The sequence below is a fragment of the Gorilla gorilla genome, chromosome 19 (assembly GCF_029281585.2).
Source record: "Gorilla gorilla gorilla isolate KB3781 chromosome 19, NHGRI_mGorGor1-v2.1_pri, whole genome shotgun sequence".
NCBI classification, from domain to species: domain Eukaryota; kingdom Metazoa; phylum Chordata; class Mammalia; order Primates; family Hominidae; genus Gorilla; species Gorilla gorilla.
Window position 1 is genome coordinate 71,100,524 of NC_073243.2, and position 16,171 is coordinate 71,116,694.

A 16,171-nucleotide genomic window follows, 5' to 3' on the forward strand; every position below is an offset into this window, starting at 1 on the left:
TCGATTTCAGAAACAGAGAGGAGAAAATCAGGAGAGTTGGGTAATTGATTTTTGTGGGATTAAAAATGACATTTTTAGTTTTTTTCTTTTTTTATACTCTTTTCATGAAGGTACAATTTTTTTTTGAGCCATTGACACTGGCCCAATGCTATGACATTCCAAAATTGAGAGAATATAAACTTTTTAAAACAGAACACTTGATTTTGACTACTAATCAGAGGAGTGGAATTGAGTAACAAACTCAAACATTTTATGAAAAATAAGCAGACTTTATGCTATGGTATGGTTCCATTTATGTTTATATAATAGACTAAGTATTACTCATTACAAGTACAATGAATATTTGTTGATCCGGTTGATGTAACCGTAAGCCTTGTTCTCAGTCCAGTGAACGTATACATTTTACTGATAATCTAAAAGTATTAATTCCTATACACCAAAAGATCTGCGTATCATCCCCCTCTTGGAATACACATTCACTTGCACATATCCCCGGCCTGCTCCTCGCAACAGAGCTTGCTTTGGGGAGGAAATTTCAGGATCACCTCCAGAAGAAAACACCGACAGCGCTCCTAGAGCCATCGTGGTGCCCTCTAGCAACTTACGGGCTCCAAGCGAAAAAAGAGCTCGGGTTGGTTTGGCGGGGGCGGGGGGGGCGGGGAGCGGGAAACTCCACCACAGACGCAAGTGAAAACTCCTGCGGCTTCCAGATTCCATCCGAGAAGGAAAGATGAAAATCAAGGTTAGAAAGCAGTGGCAGGGCGGTGTCCCCTGCCTTGCTTTAATTCACGCGGCTCTCATAACAAGCCACAGATGTGCATCACTCAAGCGGGCTTCCCAGTCCTCATCTCCCCTCTGGAGTCACCCGGAGAAGGGTCTTCTCCGACCGCAGAGTGGTAGTTAGGGAAGATCGCAGCGGGCAGAAACTCCGCCAGAGGAGAAAGGAGCCTGGGGGTGACGGTCCGCCTAATCGTTCCAGGAAGCCCCTCCGCGTGCCGGTGGGCGGGCCCCCAGGCCGGAGGATGCGGGGCGAGGAGGCGGGTACTGGTGATTCTCCTGGCAGCCCCCGCCCGCCCCGCCAGGGGGAGCGTCTGCGCCCGACGTAGGCTGCGGGGCCTGGGCTGGCGGCGCAGGGCGGTGACTCGGCTCGGCGGCTGCCCTCCCGCGTCCCCACCCCCTCCCCGCCCGCCCCCGGCGCGGCCCTGCCCGCCCCCTCCGCCTCCTCCCGCAACGCCATGCGCAGACTCAGTTCCTGGAGAAAGATGGCGACAGCCGAGAAGCAGAAACACGACGGGCGGGTGAAGATCGGCCACTACATTCTGGGTGACACGCTGGGGGTCGGCACCTTCGGCAAAGTGAAGGGTGAGAACCCCGCGGGACTAGGCTCGGCCCCAGCTGGGGAGCCGCACGACTTCCGCTTTCCGCACCTCTTCATCCTCCCCCGCCCGCTGCGTCCCTTCTTTCCAGGGCTGGGCAGCCCCTGTCCCGGATCCTGCGGGAGCTCTCCCCAGCCGCCCCGGGGCTGCGGCGCGGCCAGCACAGGCCGGGTGGGGGTGGGGGTGGGGTGGGGGCCAGTCGCCATGGCGACGGCGCCGCGGCCTGAGGGGCTGGTAGGTGCGAGGGGCTGGGATGCGAAGGTGCAAACTTTCCCAGGTGGGGCAGGCGGGCGGCGCGGCGCGCTCTGGGTGCTGGGAGGGGGCGCCGGGCGCGATCCCCGGGGAGGCGGCATCTTGTACGCCCGGGTTGTGCTCCCTTGGCTCAGGGCCAGCCCATCGCTTCCTTGGCGGTCCTCGGCGTTGTCGGTATTTCCGTCCTCTGTAGGAGGCTGTCGATTTACCGGCCCCTGCTGTTTCCCGAGTGCGAAATGTGTTTCCGCAGAAGTAAGGTTTCTTTGTGGGTAGCCGACATCATTTTTTTTAAAGACCATGTCGTCGGAAAGGATCACTGGTTTCCTTCGGAGCAGTTAATGAGTATAAACTGGTTCAGTATTTGCGATGCATGGTTTACGTTCTGAATGAGACTGTGCCTTTAGTGTTTCCGAATTAACAGGAGTTTCTCCGTGCGAAACTTGGTTGTTAGTTCAGATGTTTCTCCAGATAGTATTTATTACTTTATTAGTACGGTTCGTTTCCACTTATTTTCAAAGGTTATTTGTATTCTAATAAACTCTTTAAGTGCACATCATTCGAACTTTTGTTTTAAGAAAGGTGTATTGGGTGCATTGTACAGCATTCGGGTGACGGGTACACTAAAAGCCCAGACTTCACCACTGTGCAGTTCATCTATGTAACCAAAAGCCACTTGTACCCCTAAAGCTATTGAAATTAAAAGAAAAGTGTGGACTCTTTCAAAACAATATTCTGGAAATAAACTTGCTCTACAGTCCACCAATTCTGGCAAAAAAACGTTTAATTGCAAGTTTTGTAAGGCATGATTTTTTTTTCTTTAACATATTTGACTTTGCTATAAGGGATTCAGAGAAAGGAAGTTTGGAACTGATAAAAATAATTCATGCGTTGGCTTTGGATAAATAATAGGCTGACTTGCATATACTAAGTTCTTGGTAAATATTTGACTTGAAAGAAAAAAAGTTTGCCAAAGTCTGTACGGTAACTCAGCTGAGCCTTACTCTTCCAGAGCTAAATAAACAGTTTCTGATTTTATTTAGGGTTAGAAGAGAAGAACGCTTCCTTCTCTTGCCATTTTCTGAGTCATAGAATTGGAAAATTGTTGTATATCCCACAGGGAAGCAACTGCCTGAACCTTCTTATGAAAATCGGCAAGGCGGACAATGTCAGGAGGAAGTAAGAAGCAAATGCCAGAATTGGGTAATAACAGCTATTAGGACAGGTCCATATAAGGCCAGTAAGATGTTTCTGTGCCCTGGAAGTTTTAACTTTATCTTTGGCTATGATATTTCTTGTTAGCAATTACAAACTGCTTTTTAGTTTACAAGTGTTTGTAAAAAAAAAAAAAAAATGTTCATTTTTGCCCCCATCCCTTCCCAGAGTTCTGCCTGGATTAGGGTGTTCATCATTCCCCTAATATAGACTTGAATGCTTGAATAAAGTCAGGTCTATTTTTTTTTTCTTTTTTCGTTTTTTCTTTCCCGAGATGGAGTCTTGCTCTGTTGCCCAGGCTGGAGTGCCGTGTGGTGTGATCTTGGCTCATTGCAACCTCCACTTCCCGGGTTCAAGCAGTTCTCCTGCCTCAGCCTCCTGAGTAGCTGGAATTACAGGCGCCCACCACCACACCCGGCTAATTTCATATTTTTAGTAGAGATGGGGTTTCACCATGTTGGCCCGGCTGGTCTCGAACTCCTGACCTCAGGTGATCTACCCACCACAGCCTCCCAAAGTGCTGGGATTACAGGCGTGAGCCACTGTGCCCGGCCAGGTCTGTTTTCGTATTTGCTAAGTGGTTTTTGGCATGGCAGGTAGTAAAGCAAGAAGAGATTTTTCATCTTCTGGATTTGATCTGTGATATGGCTGTGACACGAATGTCTCCAGTGACTTTGCTGTTTCTTAACCTTCACTTCCCCACCCACACGAACTTCTCTTAGAGTACCATATTCTGTTAAAGTCAGCAAACTCTCCAAATGTACAAAGGCCAATATTACTCCAAGGATCATAGGTTTCATAGATATGGTTAAATTTGTTCATAATCACATTTGTTGATGTTGATCAGAATCTTTAACCTGTTCATTTTTTAAGTTAACAGTTGGGATGCTTTTTGCCACAAGTAATAGAAAATCTAGCTTCGCCTAGTAAAGAACTTATCTGTGGTTCTCTTTCCACAGATAAGTCCTTCCAGCAGGGAAGGCCAGCATACCTCTTATGAGTCTCATTGGCTCATCCAGTCCCTCTGGCTAGGAATGCCATGTGCCAGTTGGTTTATGCTTGTATTCCTAAGCAGGCATTAGCAAGGGGGATGGCATTGCCCTTGGAGGAATATGACCCACCCTTTGATGTGTGTGTGCAGCAGAGGTGGGTGGGTGGGAGACATCTTTTTTTAAAAATTTGTTTTATTTTTTAAATTTTTCTTTAAGTTATTGGGGTACAGATGGTATTTGGTTGCATGAGTAAATTCTTTAGTGGTGATTTGTGAGATTTTGGTGCACCCATCACCTGAGCAGTATACATTGCATCATATTTGTAGTCTTTTATCCCTCGCCCCTCTCCCACTCTTCCCCCTCAAGTCCCCAGAGTCCACTGTATCATTCTTATGCCTTTGCGTCCTCATAGCTTAGCTCCCACATATCAGTGATTAGAACATACTATGTTGGTTTTCCATTCCTGAGTTACTTCACTTAGAATAATAGTCTCCACTCTCATCCAAGTCACTGCAAATGCTGTTAATTCATTCCTTTTTTATGGCTGCATAGTATTCCATTGTGTATATGTGTGTGTGTGTGTGTGTGTGTGTGTGTGTGTGTGTATATATATATATATATATGTATACACCACAGTTTCTTTATCCATACATTGAGTGATGGGCATTTGGATTGGTTCCACGATTTTGCAATTGTGAATTGTGCTGCTATAAACATGCATGTGCAAGTATCTTTTTTGAATAATGACTTCTTTTCAGAAGAGATTGCTGGATCAAATGGTAGTTCTACTTTTAGTTCTTTAAGGAATATCTACACTGTTTTCCATAGCAGCTGTGCTAGTTTACATTCCCACCAGCAGTGTAGAAGTGTTCCCTGTTCACCCTTTTCAACAAATTGTGCTGGGATAATTGGCCAGCCACATGTAGGAGAATGAAACTGGATTCTCATCTCTCAACCTTATACAAAAATCAACTCAAGATGGATTAAGGACTTAAACCTAAGACCCGAAACTATAAAAATTCTAGAAGATAACATTGGAAAAACCCTTCTAGACATTGGCTTAGGCAAGGATTTAATGACTAAGAACCCAAAAGCAAATGCAATAAAAACAAAGATAAATAGATGGGACCTAATTAAATTGAAGAGCTTTTGCACAGGAAAAGGAACAGTCAGCAGAGTAAACAGACAACCCACACAGTGGGAGAAAATCTTCCTAATCAATACATCTGAAAAAGGACTAATATCCAGAATCCACAATGAACTCAAACACGTAAGTAAGAAAAAACAAATAGTCCCATCAAAAAGTGGGCTAAGGATATGAATAGACAGTTCTCAAAAGAAGATATACAAATGGCCAGCAAACATGAAAAAATGCTCAGCATCACTAATGATCAGGGAAATGCAAATCAGAACCACAATGTGATACCACCTCACTCCTGCAAGAATGGCCATCATCAAAAAATCAAAAAGCAGTAGATAGATTTTAGTGTGCATGTGGTGAACAGGGAACACTTTTTTTTTTTTTTTTTTTTGGAGACAGTTTCACTCTTGTCACCCAGGCTGGAGTGCATTGGCGCAATCTCAGCTCATTGCAACCTCTGCCTCCCAGGTTCAAGTGATTCTTCTGCCTCAGCTTCCCTAGTAGCTGGGATTACAGACGTGTGCCACCACATCCTGCTAATTTTTGTATTTTTAGTAGAGATGGGGTTTCATCATGTTGGCCAGGCTGGTTTTGAACTCCTGACCTCAGGTGATCCCACCTGCCTCGGCCTCCCAAAGTGCTGGGATTACAGGCCTGAACCACCGTGCTGGGCCGGGAGACATCTTCTAAGTACTTGGATAGTGTGGGGGGACAGGGTAGACACCTACACATAAATGGATGTTGTTAGGAGAGAGAAAGGGGGACATGGATACTCAGTGAACAGGCAGAAATGGCCACTATTGTGGTGATGTTGGTAATTAACACCAACAGCCTTAATTATGCAAGAATTCTTGCAAATAATAGGGTTAGCCATATATTTAGACAATTTGGAGTAAAGAAAGCTTTAAAAATTAATTATACATATTGGTAAATTTAACATGAAGAGGGATCTAATAAAATATATGATATTGATATGCAGAAAAAGTGTAAGTATGATATTCCATGCTTATAGGAAATTTAATTTTGCGGGGAGAGTAGGCTGGAAGTTCGGAGTGATTGTTTCCTGTTACAGGCCAAAAAATTTGTTTGGTTACTTAGTGGTAGCATTTTGAGAGGAAAGTTTACAGAAAACTAGGGTTATCTTGTGATTATGCTTGAATTGTCTTTATTGTTTCCAAGGCATCTTTTTTTTTTTCCTTCTAGTTATCAAGATGTTAGTTTCCGTGCCCTTGTGGGCCTTCCCTCTGCCCAAAAAAAGCATGGATGAGCAAAGAGTCATATCATTAAAATGGCAGTCTTTGTTAGTTTTTCTAGAGAAGGTGGTCTCTTTGGTAGGCTGGGTGTATCTTTGGCAAATGAGTTATTTATACATATAAACTATTAAGTTGGCAAGTATTTCTTTTTTTTCTTTCTTTCTTTTTTTTTTTTTTTTTGAGATGGAGTTTCACTCTTGTCGCCCAGGCTGGAGTGCAATGGTGTGATCTCAGCTCACTGCAACTTCCACCTCCTGGGTTCAAGCGATTCTCCAGCCTCAGCCTCCCAAGTGGCTGGGATTATAGGCGCCCACCACTATGCCCAGCTATTTTTTTTTTTTTGTATTTTTAGTAGAGATGGGGTTTCTCCATGTTGGTCGGGCTGGTCTCGAACTCCTGACCTCAGGTGATCCACCCACCTCAGCCTCCCAAAGTGCTGGGATTACAGGCGTGAGCCACCATGCTTGGCCTAAGTTCGTAAGTATTTCTGTGTAAAACTGCAATTTCAGCTACATAGGTAACTGTACTCTTTGTGAATGAATCATAGTAGAAGTTATTTAAAAATTCCTTTAAGTAAAAAATATAAACATGAACTAGAGCTATATATATCAGTGTGAATGAATCTTAAAAATATAAGGTTAGATCTCGAAAGCAAGTTGTATAAGAATATGTATAGTCTGCTGTTATTTATATAAATTTTAGAAACCTACAGAACCACTCATACAATGCTGGTAGAGTATAAATTGGTATCCTACCTCTACATGAGAGAGTGACAGCATTTATTAAAATTAACCTAACAATTCAACTTCTAGGAATTATTTTATAGATGTACTCGTGTATGAAATAATGGGTTATTTGCTGCCATATTGTTGTAAATATTAATACAAAACTTTCGAAGTAACCTTTCTAATAGTAATAGTTATGGTTTATCCATATAGTGAAATACCTTGCAAACATTAAGGAAGAAAAAGGGAGGAACTTTGTATATTTTAGAGAACAATTTCCAAGGTGTATTTTTAAGAGGAAAAAGTAGAACAGTGGGTTCAATATGCCTACCACTTATGTATAAAAGGCAGGGGCAAATCTGTATCTTAAGTGTGACTGCTTTTATATGTAGAGTATGTCTCTTTAAAGATACACACAAGACTGGTTACGTTAGTTGCTCAGTATAGGGGACTAGGTACAGGAGGACATTGTGTTGCACCATAGACGCTTTTGTACTTTTGAATTGTGTGTATAGTGCAGGTATTGTGTTATCAAAATATATGCAATGACATTTGTAAAAATAAACATAAAAAATAATGTTACTATATTTTTTATGGATTCATACCCATGTAAAAATATTTAAACGTGGGAAACACAAACACCAAATTCAGGATAGTGGTTACTTCTGAGGACAGATGAAGGATAAGGGAATCTGGGAGGAGTCATGCAGGGCTTGAGTTGTATTTGTAATGTTTTATTGCTTAAGCTGATGGTGGCTCGTGAATATTTGGAATGCCCTTGGTGTGCTTGAAATGTTTGTTTGCTTTCTTAAATTACCATCTATAGCTTTTAAAGCCCACCCTTCCCCAGGATTAAGCTGTTTCCTTAACACGTTTTTATTCGTTCAATTTTAAAGTGGGAATGAAATGGTTAGGTGTCTAGAATATTTTTAGTAGATATTTCTAACTTTGCTGCTTCTCTGTCCTATTAAAATCCTCTGTTTCAAAGTATGATCTTTTTTGCCTTCAGGATTATATATCTAATTAGAAGAGCATTTGTTACAATGTTATGCAGTTAGACAAAGTTCCCTTTAGATAGCAATAGCATGGTTGTTAGCTAATATTTAGTTGACTAATCTGCTATTCTTGTGAGGGGGACATTGTGAATGCTGGTAACATTTGCTCTGAGTAATGTGCAAGTCTTCCGTGGCCAAAATATCTGTCTTCCATTTCATTTAAAAGCAAAACCTTAGCACTATTCTAAAAACTGACAGTCTGAAGAATAAAGTTTGAATTTTGAAAAAGGGGGGAATCCCTTAGTAGTACATATGCCTGACAAAGTCCATTTACTACATTCATTGATTGACTATGGAACAGCATTTAGTTTGGCTACAACTGAGTTTACTCACTGGGGAGAATATTTAGCCTGGTTTTGAGAAAACAGTTTAGTTTCTGATACCATGCCAAGCCCTTTGTCTCTCTCACTGCACAGTGATGGTGGGGAGAGTGGATAGGTCAAAAGACTTGGGAGTCAGAAGACCTGTCCCAACTTGATCACAATAGCTTTACTTCCACAACTTACAGAATCTCTTAGAGCCTCAGTTTCTTTATCTGTAAAAGACAATACCTCCATCATAGGTTTATGCTCAAATGTGATAATGTGAGTGTCTCCTAAGCTATTAGATGCCATGTTTTAAAAAGTATTATGGTACTGAAGGCCGGGTGTGGTGGCTCACGCCTGTAATCCCAGCACTTTTGGGAGGCTAAGGCGGGCAGATCACGAGCTCAAGATATTGAGACCATCCTGGCCAACATGGTGAAACCCCATCTCTACTAAAAATACAAAAATTAGCTGGGTGTGGTGGCATGCGCCTGTTGTCCCAGCTACTCGGGAGGCTGAGGCAGGAGAATTGCTTGAACCCCGGAGGCAGAGGTTGCAGTGAGCCGAGATTGTGGCACTGCACTCCAGCCTGGCGACAGAGCGAGGCTCCATCTCAACAACAACAACAACAAAAAAAAAGAAAAAAAAAAAAAAGAGAAAGAGTTGACTCCTGATAGACTATGAAGGCTGGGATACAAATTCAAAAAGTGGAAAACCACACGAGCTGGAACATTATAGGCTGGGAGCAAAAAGCCCTATCCTGCTAAATAACTCCCCACTGCTGTCACTGTGTGAGGGTATAAGGAGCAGTTGATACTCATAAGTTAACATTTGTTTGGTTCCCAGTCTTCATGTACAGTGTGTTCCATTTAAGAAGTCATGATCATGTGTAGTACAATTAGAAAACCTGTTTTCAAAAAATATTACTTTTGTTAACTTGTTAATTTTAATGCTGAATATCATAGTTTAGAAAATCCACCCTCCTTTTCTTGTCAGGGACTGAGTGTGTGGTCCTGCTCCTGTTATGTATGGAGGCAGAGGGAAAGGGCTTCGGCCTCCTCAGAATCATGTCTTTGGTACCAGCCGGTTCTGTTCTCAGTCACCTGGATACTGAACTTCCCTGAGCAGGGCAGAACTGAGATCCAGTGGGCTTCTCCCCAGGATGCTTACGCGTTTTCATTTGATTTCAGGTCTCCTCTTTCGCTTCCTATTGCAACCAATGAAGGCCATTCCTACCATAAGTAAATAAAAAAGAAAATCTGTCTTTAATAAATAACAATTGTATATATTTATGGGGCACAATGTGATGTTTTGATACATGTATACATTCTGCACTGATCAAATCAGGCCAAGTAGTATATCCATCTCGTCAAATATTTATCATATCTTTGTGGTGAGAACATTTAAAGTTCCCTTTTTTAACTCTTTTGAAAAATTAATATATTTACTGTAATCATGATGCTATGCAATACAACACCAGGATCCTGTTCCTCTTGACTGTAATTTTATGTAGCCATTGACCAATATCTTCCTTTTCCCCTCCAGCCCCACTTACCCCAGCTACTGGTAATCACCCTTCTACTCTCTACTTCTGTGAGTTTGACTTTTTTAGATTCCAAATATAAGTGAGTCTCAGACACCTCTGACATACTGATTTCAATTCCTTTGGATATATAGTCAGTAATGGGATTGCTGGATCATATAGTAATTCTATTTTTAGTTTTGTGAGGAACCTCTACACTGTTTTACAAAATGGCTGTATTTATAGTTTAACCAACAGTGTATAAGTGTTCCATTTCTCTGTGTCCTTGCTAACACTTATCTTTCACCTTTTTGATAATAGCCAGTCTAACAGGTGTGAGGTGATACCTTATTGTGGCTTTAATTTGCATTTCTCTTATGATTAGAGATGTTCAGCATTCTTTCATCTATCTGTTGGCCATTTGTTTGTCTTTTTTTTTATTTTTATTTTTGAGACAGTGTCTCACTCTGTTGCCCAGGCCGGAGTGCAGTGGCATGATCATGGCTCACTGCAGCCTTGACCTCCTGGGCTCAAGCGATCCTCCCACCTCTGCCTCCCAAGTAGCTGGGACTACAGGCATACACCACCACGCCTGGCTAATTTATGTATGTTTTATAGAGACAAGGTCTCACTGTGTTGCTTAGACTGGTCCTGTACTCCTGGGCTCAAGTGATCCATCTGCGTCGGCCTCCCAAAGTGCTGAGATTACAGGCATGAGCCACCATGCCTGGCCGGATATTAGCTATATATCTGATGCATGATTTGTAAATACGTTTTCTCAGTCTTTGGGTTGTCTCTTCACTCTATTTGTTTTTGCTTGTTTGTTTGTTTTTTTGAGATGCAGTCTCCCTCTGTCACCCAGGCTGGAGTGCAATGGCGTGATCTTGGCTCGCTGCAGCGTCCGCCTCCCGGGTTCAAGCGATTCTCCTGCCTCAGCCTCATGAGTAGCTGGGACTACAGGTGTGCACCACTAGGCTCAGCTAATTTTGTATTTTTAGTAGAGATGGGGCTTCACCATGTTGGTCAGGCTGGTCTCGAACTCCTGACCTTGTGATCCGCCTGCCTCGGCCTGCCAAAGTGTTGGGATTACGCGTCTGGCCTGTTTGTTTGTTTTTTGCTGTACAGAAGCTTTTTAGTTTGATGTCATCCCATTTGTTATTATTGCTTTTGTTGCCTGTGCATTAGGGGGTCATATACAAGAAATGATTGCCCAAACCTGTGTCATGGAGCTTCTTGCCTAAGTTTTCTTTTAGTAGATTTGTAATTTCAGATCCTAAATTTAATCCATTTTAAGTTGATACTTGTTAAGGGGTGAGTTAAGGGTCCGTTTCCATTCTTCTGTATGTGGCTATCCAGTTTTCCAAATGACATTATTGAAGAGACTGTCCTTTCCACATTGTGTAGTCTTGGCACCTTTGTCAAAAATCCATTGATTATAGATATATGCATTTATTCTGGGCTATCCATCCTATTCCATTGGTGGACATGTCTGTTTTTATGTCAGTGCCGTGCTGTTTTAATTACTATAGGTTTGTAATATATTTTCAAACATGGTAGTGTGATGCCTCCAGCTTTGTTCTCTTTGGGCCTAAAGTCTATTTTGTCTGAAATAAATATAGCTATCTCTGTTCTCTTTTTGTTTGCATTTGTATGGAATATCTTTTTCAGTCCCTTCATTTTCAGTCTATGAGTGTCTTTTATGGTGAAGTGAGTCTCTTTATAGGCAGCGTAGAGTTGGGTCTTGTTTTTTATCCATTTAGCCACTCTATGCCTGTTGTTTGGAGAATTTAATCTGTTAACATTCGAAGTAATTATTGATAGGTAAGGACTTAGTAGTGCCATTTTGTTAATTGTTTTCTAGTGTTTCTGTAGAACCTTTGTCCCTTTCTCTATTACTTTCCCCTTTTGTGGCTCGATTGCTTTCTGTAGTGGTCCACTTTGGATTTTTTCTTTTTATCTTTTGCAAAAGCAAAGGCTTTTTTGCTTTGTAGTTACCCTGTGGCTTACACAAAACATCTTATAACTGGTATATAAGCTGATAACAAGTTAACTTTGATCACATACACACATTCTACATTTTTACTCCCCCTCTTCCATGTTTTATGTTCATGTCACGATATACATTTAAAAAATAATTTGTATCTTTAACAAATTATTGTAGCTTTATTATTATTATTATTATTATTTTGAGATGGAGTTTCACTCTTGTTGCCAGGACTGGAGTGCAGTGGCATGATCTTGGCTCACCCCAACCTCCACCTCCCGGGTTCAAGCTATTCTCCTGCCTCAGCCCCCCAAGTAGCTGGGATTACAGGCATGCGCCACCACGCCCGGCTAATTTTGTATTTTTAGTAGAGACGGGGTTTCTCCATGTTGGTCAGGCTGGTCTCAAACTCCCAACCTCAGGTGATACGCCTGCTTCGGCCTCCCAAAGTGCTAGGATTACAGGTGTGAGCCACCATGCCTGGCTAGCTTTAACTATTTTTAATAGTTTTAACCTTTATACTAGATATATAATTGATTCACTTACCACCATTACAGTATTAGTGTGTTTTGGGGTTGACAGTATACTTACTTTTTCCAGTGAGTTTTATACTTTTCATGTTTTCCTGTCACTCATTAGTGTCTTCTTTCTTCAGCTTGAAAAAGTTTCTTTACCATTTCTTTTTCTGTTTCTTTTTGTTTGTTTGAGACAAAGTCTCACTTTGTTGCCTAGGCCAGAGTGCAGTGGTGAGATCTTGGCTCACTGCAACCTCTGCCTGCTCTGTTCAAGTGATCCTCCCACTCAGCCTCCCAAGTAGCTAGGATTACAGGCGTGCACCACCACTCGCAGCTATTTTTTTTTTTTTTTTTTTGTATTTTTAGTAGAGGCAGGGTTTCACCATGTTGGCCAGGCCAGTTTTGAACTCCTAACCTCAAGTGCTCTGCCTGCCTCGGCCTCCCAAGGTGCTGGGATTACAGGCGTGAGCCACCATGCCTGACCACTGTTTTTCATTCTTTATCCTTTTTTCTTCCTCAGATTGTATGATTTCCAGTGGCCTGTCTTCTAATTACTAATCTTTTCTTCTGCTTGATGTAGCCTGTGGTTGAACCCCTTTATTGAATTTTTCAGTTCAGTTATACTATTCCTCAGCTCTATGATTACTGTTTGGTACTTCTTTAGAAAATCCACTTTTCAACTGATAAACTAACTATATCCATTTCTAGGTTTGCCGTAACAATGCCACAGACTCAATGACTTACAGCAACAGAAAATTATTCTTTGCCAGTACTGGAGGTGAGAAATTTGAAATCAAAGGGCCATCAGGGCCATGTTTCTTCTGAAGGCTCTAGTGGAGAATCTGTTCCTTGCCTCTTCCAGCTGCTGCTGCTTTTTTTTTTTTTTTTTTTTTTTTTGAGATGGAGTCTCACTCTGTCACCCAGAATAGAGTGCAGTGGCGTGATCTCAGCTCACTGCAACCTCCGCCTCCTGGGTTCAAGTGATTCTCCTGCTTCAGTCTCTCAAGTAGCTGGGACTATAGGCGTGTTCCACCACGCCTGGCTAATTTTTCTATTTTTAGTGGAGATGGGGTTTCGCCATGTTGGCCAGGCTGGTCTCAAACTCCTGACCTCAGGTGATCTCCCCGCCTCGGCCTCCCAAAGTGCTGGGATTACAGGCCTGAGCCACCGTGCCCAGCCCTCTTCCACCTTCTTGTGGCTCCTGGTGTTCCTTGGTTTGTGATAGCATAACTCCAGTCTCTGCCTCTGTCTTCAAATGGCTGCGCTCTCTCTCTCTCTCTCTCTCTCTGTGTGTGTGTGTGTGTGTGTGTGTGTGTGTGTGTGTGTGCGCGCGTGCGCTCTCCTCTTCTTGTAAGGATACCAGGCATTAGATAATAGGGCTCACCCTAAATCCAGTAAGATTTCATCTTCAAATCCTTCACTAGTCACGTCTGAAAAGATCCTATTTCCAAATAAGATAACAATCAGAGATTCTGGGTTGACGTAGATTTTGTGGGGACGTTATTCACTTCACTACACTTGTTTTTATATTTTGTATACTTTTAGTTTTATGCTTTCTTTCTTAGTTTTTGAGTAACTTTTAAATTGGTTTGATAGAATGTGTTAGTAAAATGTCTGTGGGCTGGGCGTGGTTGGTTAATGCCTGTAATCCCAGCACTTTGGGAGGCGGAGGGGGGGGCGGATCACCTGAGGTCAGGAGTTCAAGACCAGCCTGACCAACATGGTGAAACCCCGTCTCTACTAAACATACAAAAATTAGCCGGGCGAGGTGGTAGGTGCCTGTAATCCCAGCTACTTGGGAGGCTGAGGTAGGAGAATCGCTTGAACCCAGGAGGCGGAGGTTGCAGTGAGCTGAGATCATGCCATTGCACTCCAGCCTGGGCAACAAGAGCGAAACTCCGTCTCAAAAATAAAAAATAAATAAAATAAAATAAAATGTCTGTGGAATCCTAAGACATTGAAATTGATATGAGGCAGGTTTTCAGTACACTGGATTCATGTTCTGATACAGGAAGGAGGTCATAGTAGCAGTGCCTGGCACATAGTAGGTGCTGGTACTCAAATATTTCTTGAATGAATGAATTTGTATGATTGAATGCATTTCTGGATAATTCTTATTACTACAAGGAATTCAGTCTATTCTTTTCAAAACTATATACATTAAGAATTTCTCTGATATGTTTAACTTCCATTTATGTTTTATTAAAAGGATGTGTATTTTTACATGTCTTCTGAGGATTATCTTTTTAAAAAAATCAAATTTCACTTACCATGTTCGGAAAAAGCATAACTTTAAGAGTCTGACCTGGGTTGAAGTTTTGGCTTTTCCACTCATTAGCTGTGTAACTTTGGGCAAGTTATTTCATCTTTCTGTGCCTCAATTTCCTGTAAAATGTTGCTAATAATGCCAGATCTTCCAGGTTGGTGAGAGTGTGTCAGTATGTTTGGGTACAAAGTGAGTATGCTGCAAATATTAACTAGTAAGTTGTATACTTTAATTATGTATTGTAAAGGAACTAGATTTATGTTGTAAAAAATTGTTTTTGTTAAAAAAAGAGCCCTTGTTTATTAAAACTCACATCAAATTAAGCTGCTTTTTTCCTCTGTGTTCTTCTGTGACCAAACAAGTGTTCCTGTAGTAGGTGAAATCACTGTCAAGGGTTGGTGTTATGTGTATATATGTCTGATAGTAATCTGTTGAACATTAACCAAAGTCAGGAAATGAGTTGAACTTTGGAAGGTAGAAATCTGAGGATTGGTGGTAGTGGTGGTGGGGTAGGAGTGGTGGAGCTGGTTGGAGGGATTGAAGTATATGGGAATGGGAGCTAGATACATTAAAATGACAGCTATTATTTATTTAGCACTTATGTACCTGGATAAAGGAATGCTATTGCATCTACATGGATAGGTATCACCAATCAGAGCTGAGATAAAACTGGCTATTCAGAGATTAAAACAAATAATTCAGGGCTGATTAGATACAGATGGGGGAACAGGTCTGGGAGCAGTGGAAAATAAATAACCCTAAATAATAAAGGCTACCATTTATTTATCAATCACTTCCTATGTGCCAGGCATTGTGGAAAGTGCTTTACAAACACTATTTCATGTATCTGTTATAGTCACCCTTATGGAGTATGTGGTATTCTTATTTTACAGATGAGTAAATAGAAGGTTGTAGTTTCTTTAACTTGCCCAAGTCAAACATCTAGTAAGTACCTTCAAACAGGAATAAAACCGAGGTCTGTGCGACTATAAAGTCTATGCTTTGTATACATACTGCTTTCACATGTGCAACTGGAATTAGGGGTTCAACCCTATTCAACTCTACTTCCAAAAAAGGTGAATCTGCTAATACTACTTCCAATTGTTTTTTTCCCCTTTGGAAATTTTTTTTTTTTGAGATGGAGTCTCGCTCTGTCACCCAGGCTGGAGTGCAGTGGCATGATCTCCGCTCACTGTAACCTCCGCCTCTCGGGTTCAAGCGATTCTCCTGCTTCAGCCTCCTAAGTAGCTGGGATTACAGGTGCGTGCCAACTCGCCTGGCTAATTTTTTTTGTATTTTTAGTAGAGATGGGGTTTCGCCATGTTGGCCAAACTGGTCTCGAACTCCTGACCTTGTGATCCACCCACCTCGTCCTCCAGAGTGCTGGGATTACAGGCTTGAGCCACCGCACTCGGCCTTGGAAATTTTTTTTCTAACTGATAAGAATACAAAGCAGCAAGTAAAATTCAAAAAGGATCACAGTGGAATAACTATTTTCATTTTAGCATATTAACATTTTTATATGAATTTTTTTGTGTAGCTAAAAAATGTAAAATGCATATATAATTTGTTT

At 41.8% G+C, this 16,171-nt stretch overlaps 1 protein-coding gene, 1 long non-coding RNA gene and 1 other non-coding gene across 6 annotated transcripts in view; 2 read left to right on the plus strand and 1 right to left on the minus strand.

Annotated features, from left to right (window-relative positions):
• The first annotated feature begins 290 nt into the window (after nucleotides 1–290).
• PRKAA1 (protein kinase AMP-activated catalytic subunit alpha 1) overlaps nucleotides 291–16,171 on the plus strand; it is a 39,342-nt gene continuing 23,461 nt past the window's right edge. For all 3 annotated transcript variants that reach the window (XM_004058912.5, XM_004058911.5, XM_031003300.3), the window contains exon 1: nucleotides 291–1,362. In XM_004058912.5, the coding sequence (XP_004058960.1) occupies nucleotides 1,236–1,362 (127 nt within the window). In that variant the 5' untranslated portion in view covers nucleotides 291–1,235. The remainder of the gene's footprint in view (nucleotides 1,363–16,171) is intronic.
• LOC109023897 (uncharacterized) overlaps nucleotides 9,235–16,171 on the minus strand; it is a 34,234-nt gene continuing 27,297 nt past the window's right edge. For both annotated transcript variants that reach the window (XR_008673185.2, XR_008673186.2), the window contains exon 5: nucleotides 9,235–9,543. This is a non-coding gene — a long non-coding RNA (uncharacterized lncRNA). The remainder of the gene's footprint in view (nucleotides 9,544–16,171) is intronic.
• Nucleotides 9,291–9,424, plus strand: LOC115931331 (small nucleolar RNA SNORA57). Its single transcript, XR_004067838.1, has one exon. It is a non-coding gene; the product is annotated as a small nucleolar RNA SNORA57 (small nucleolar RNA).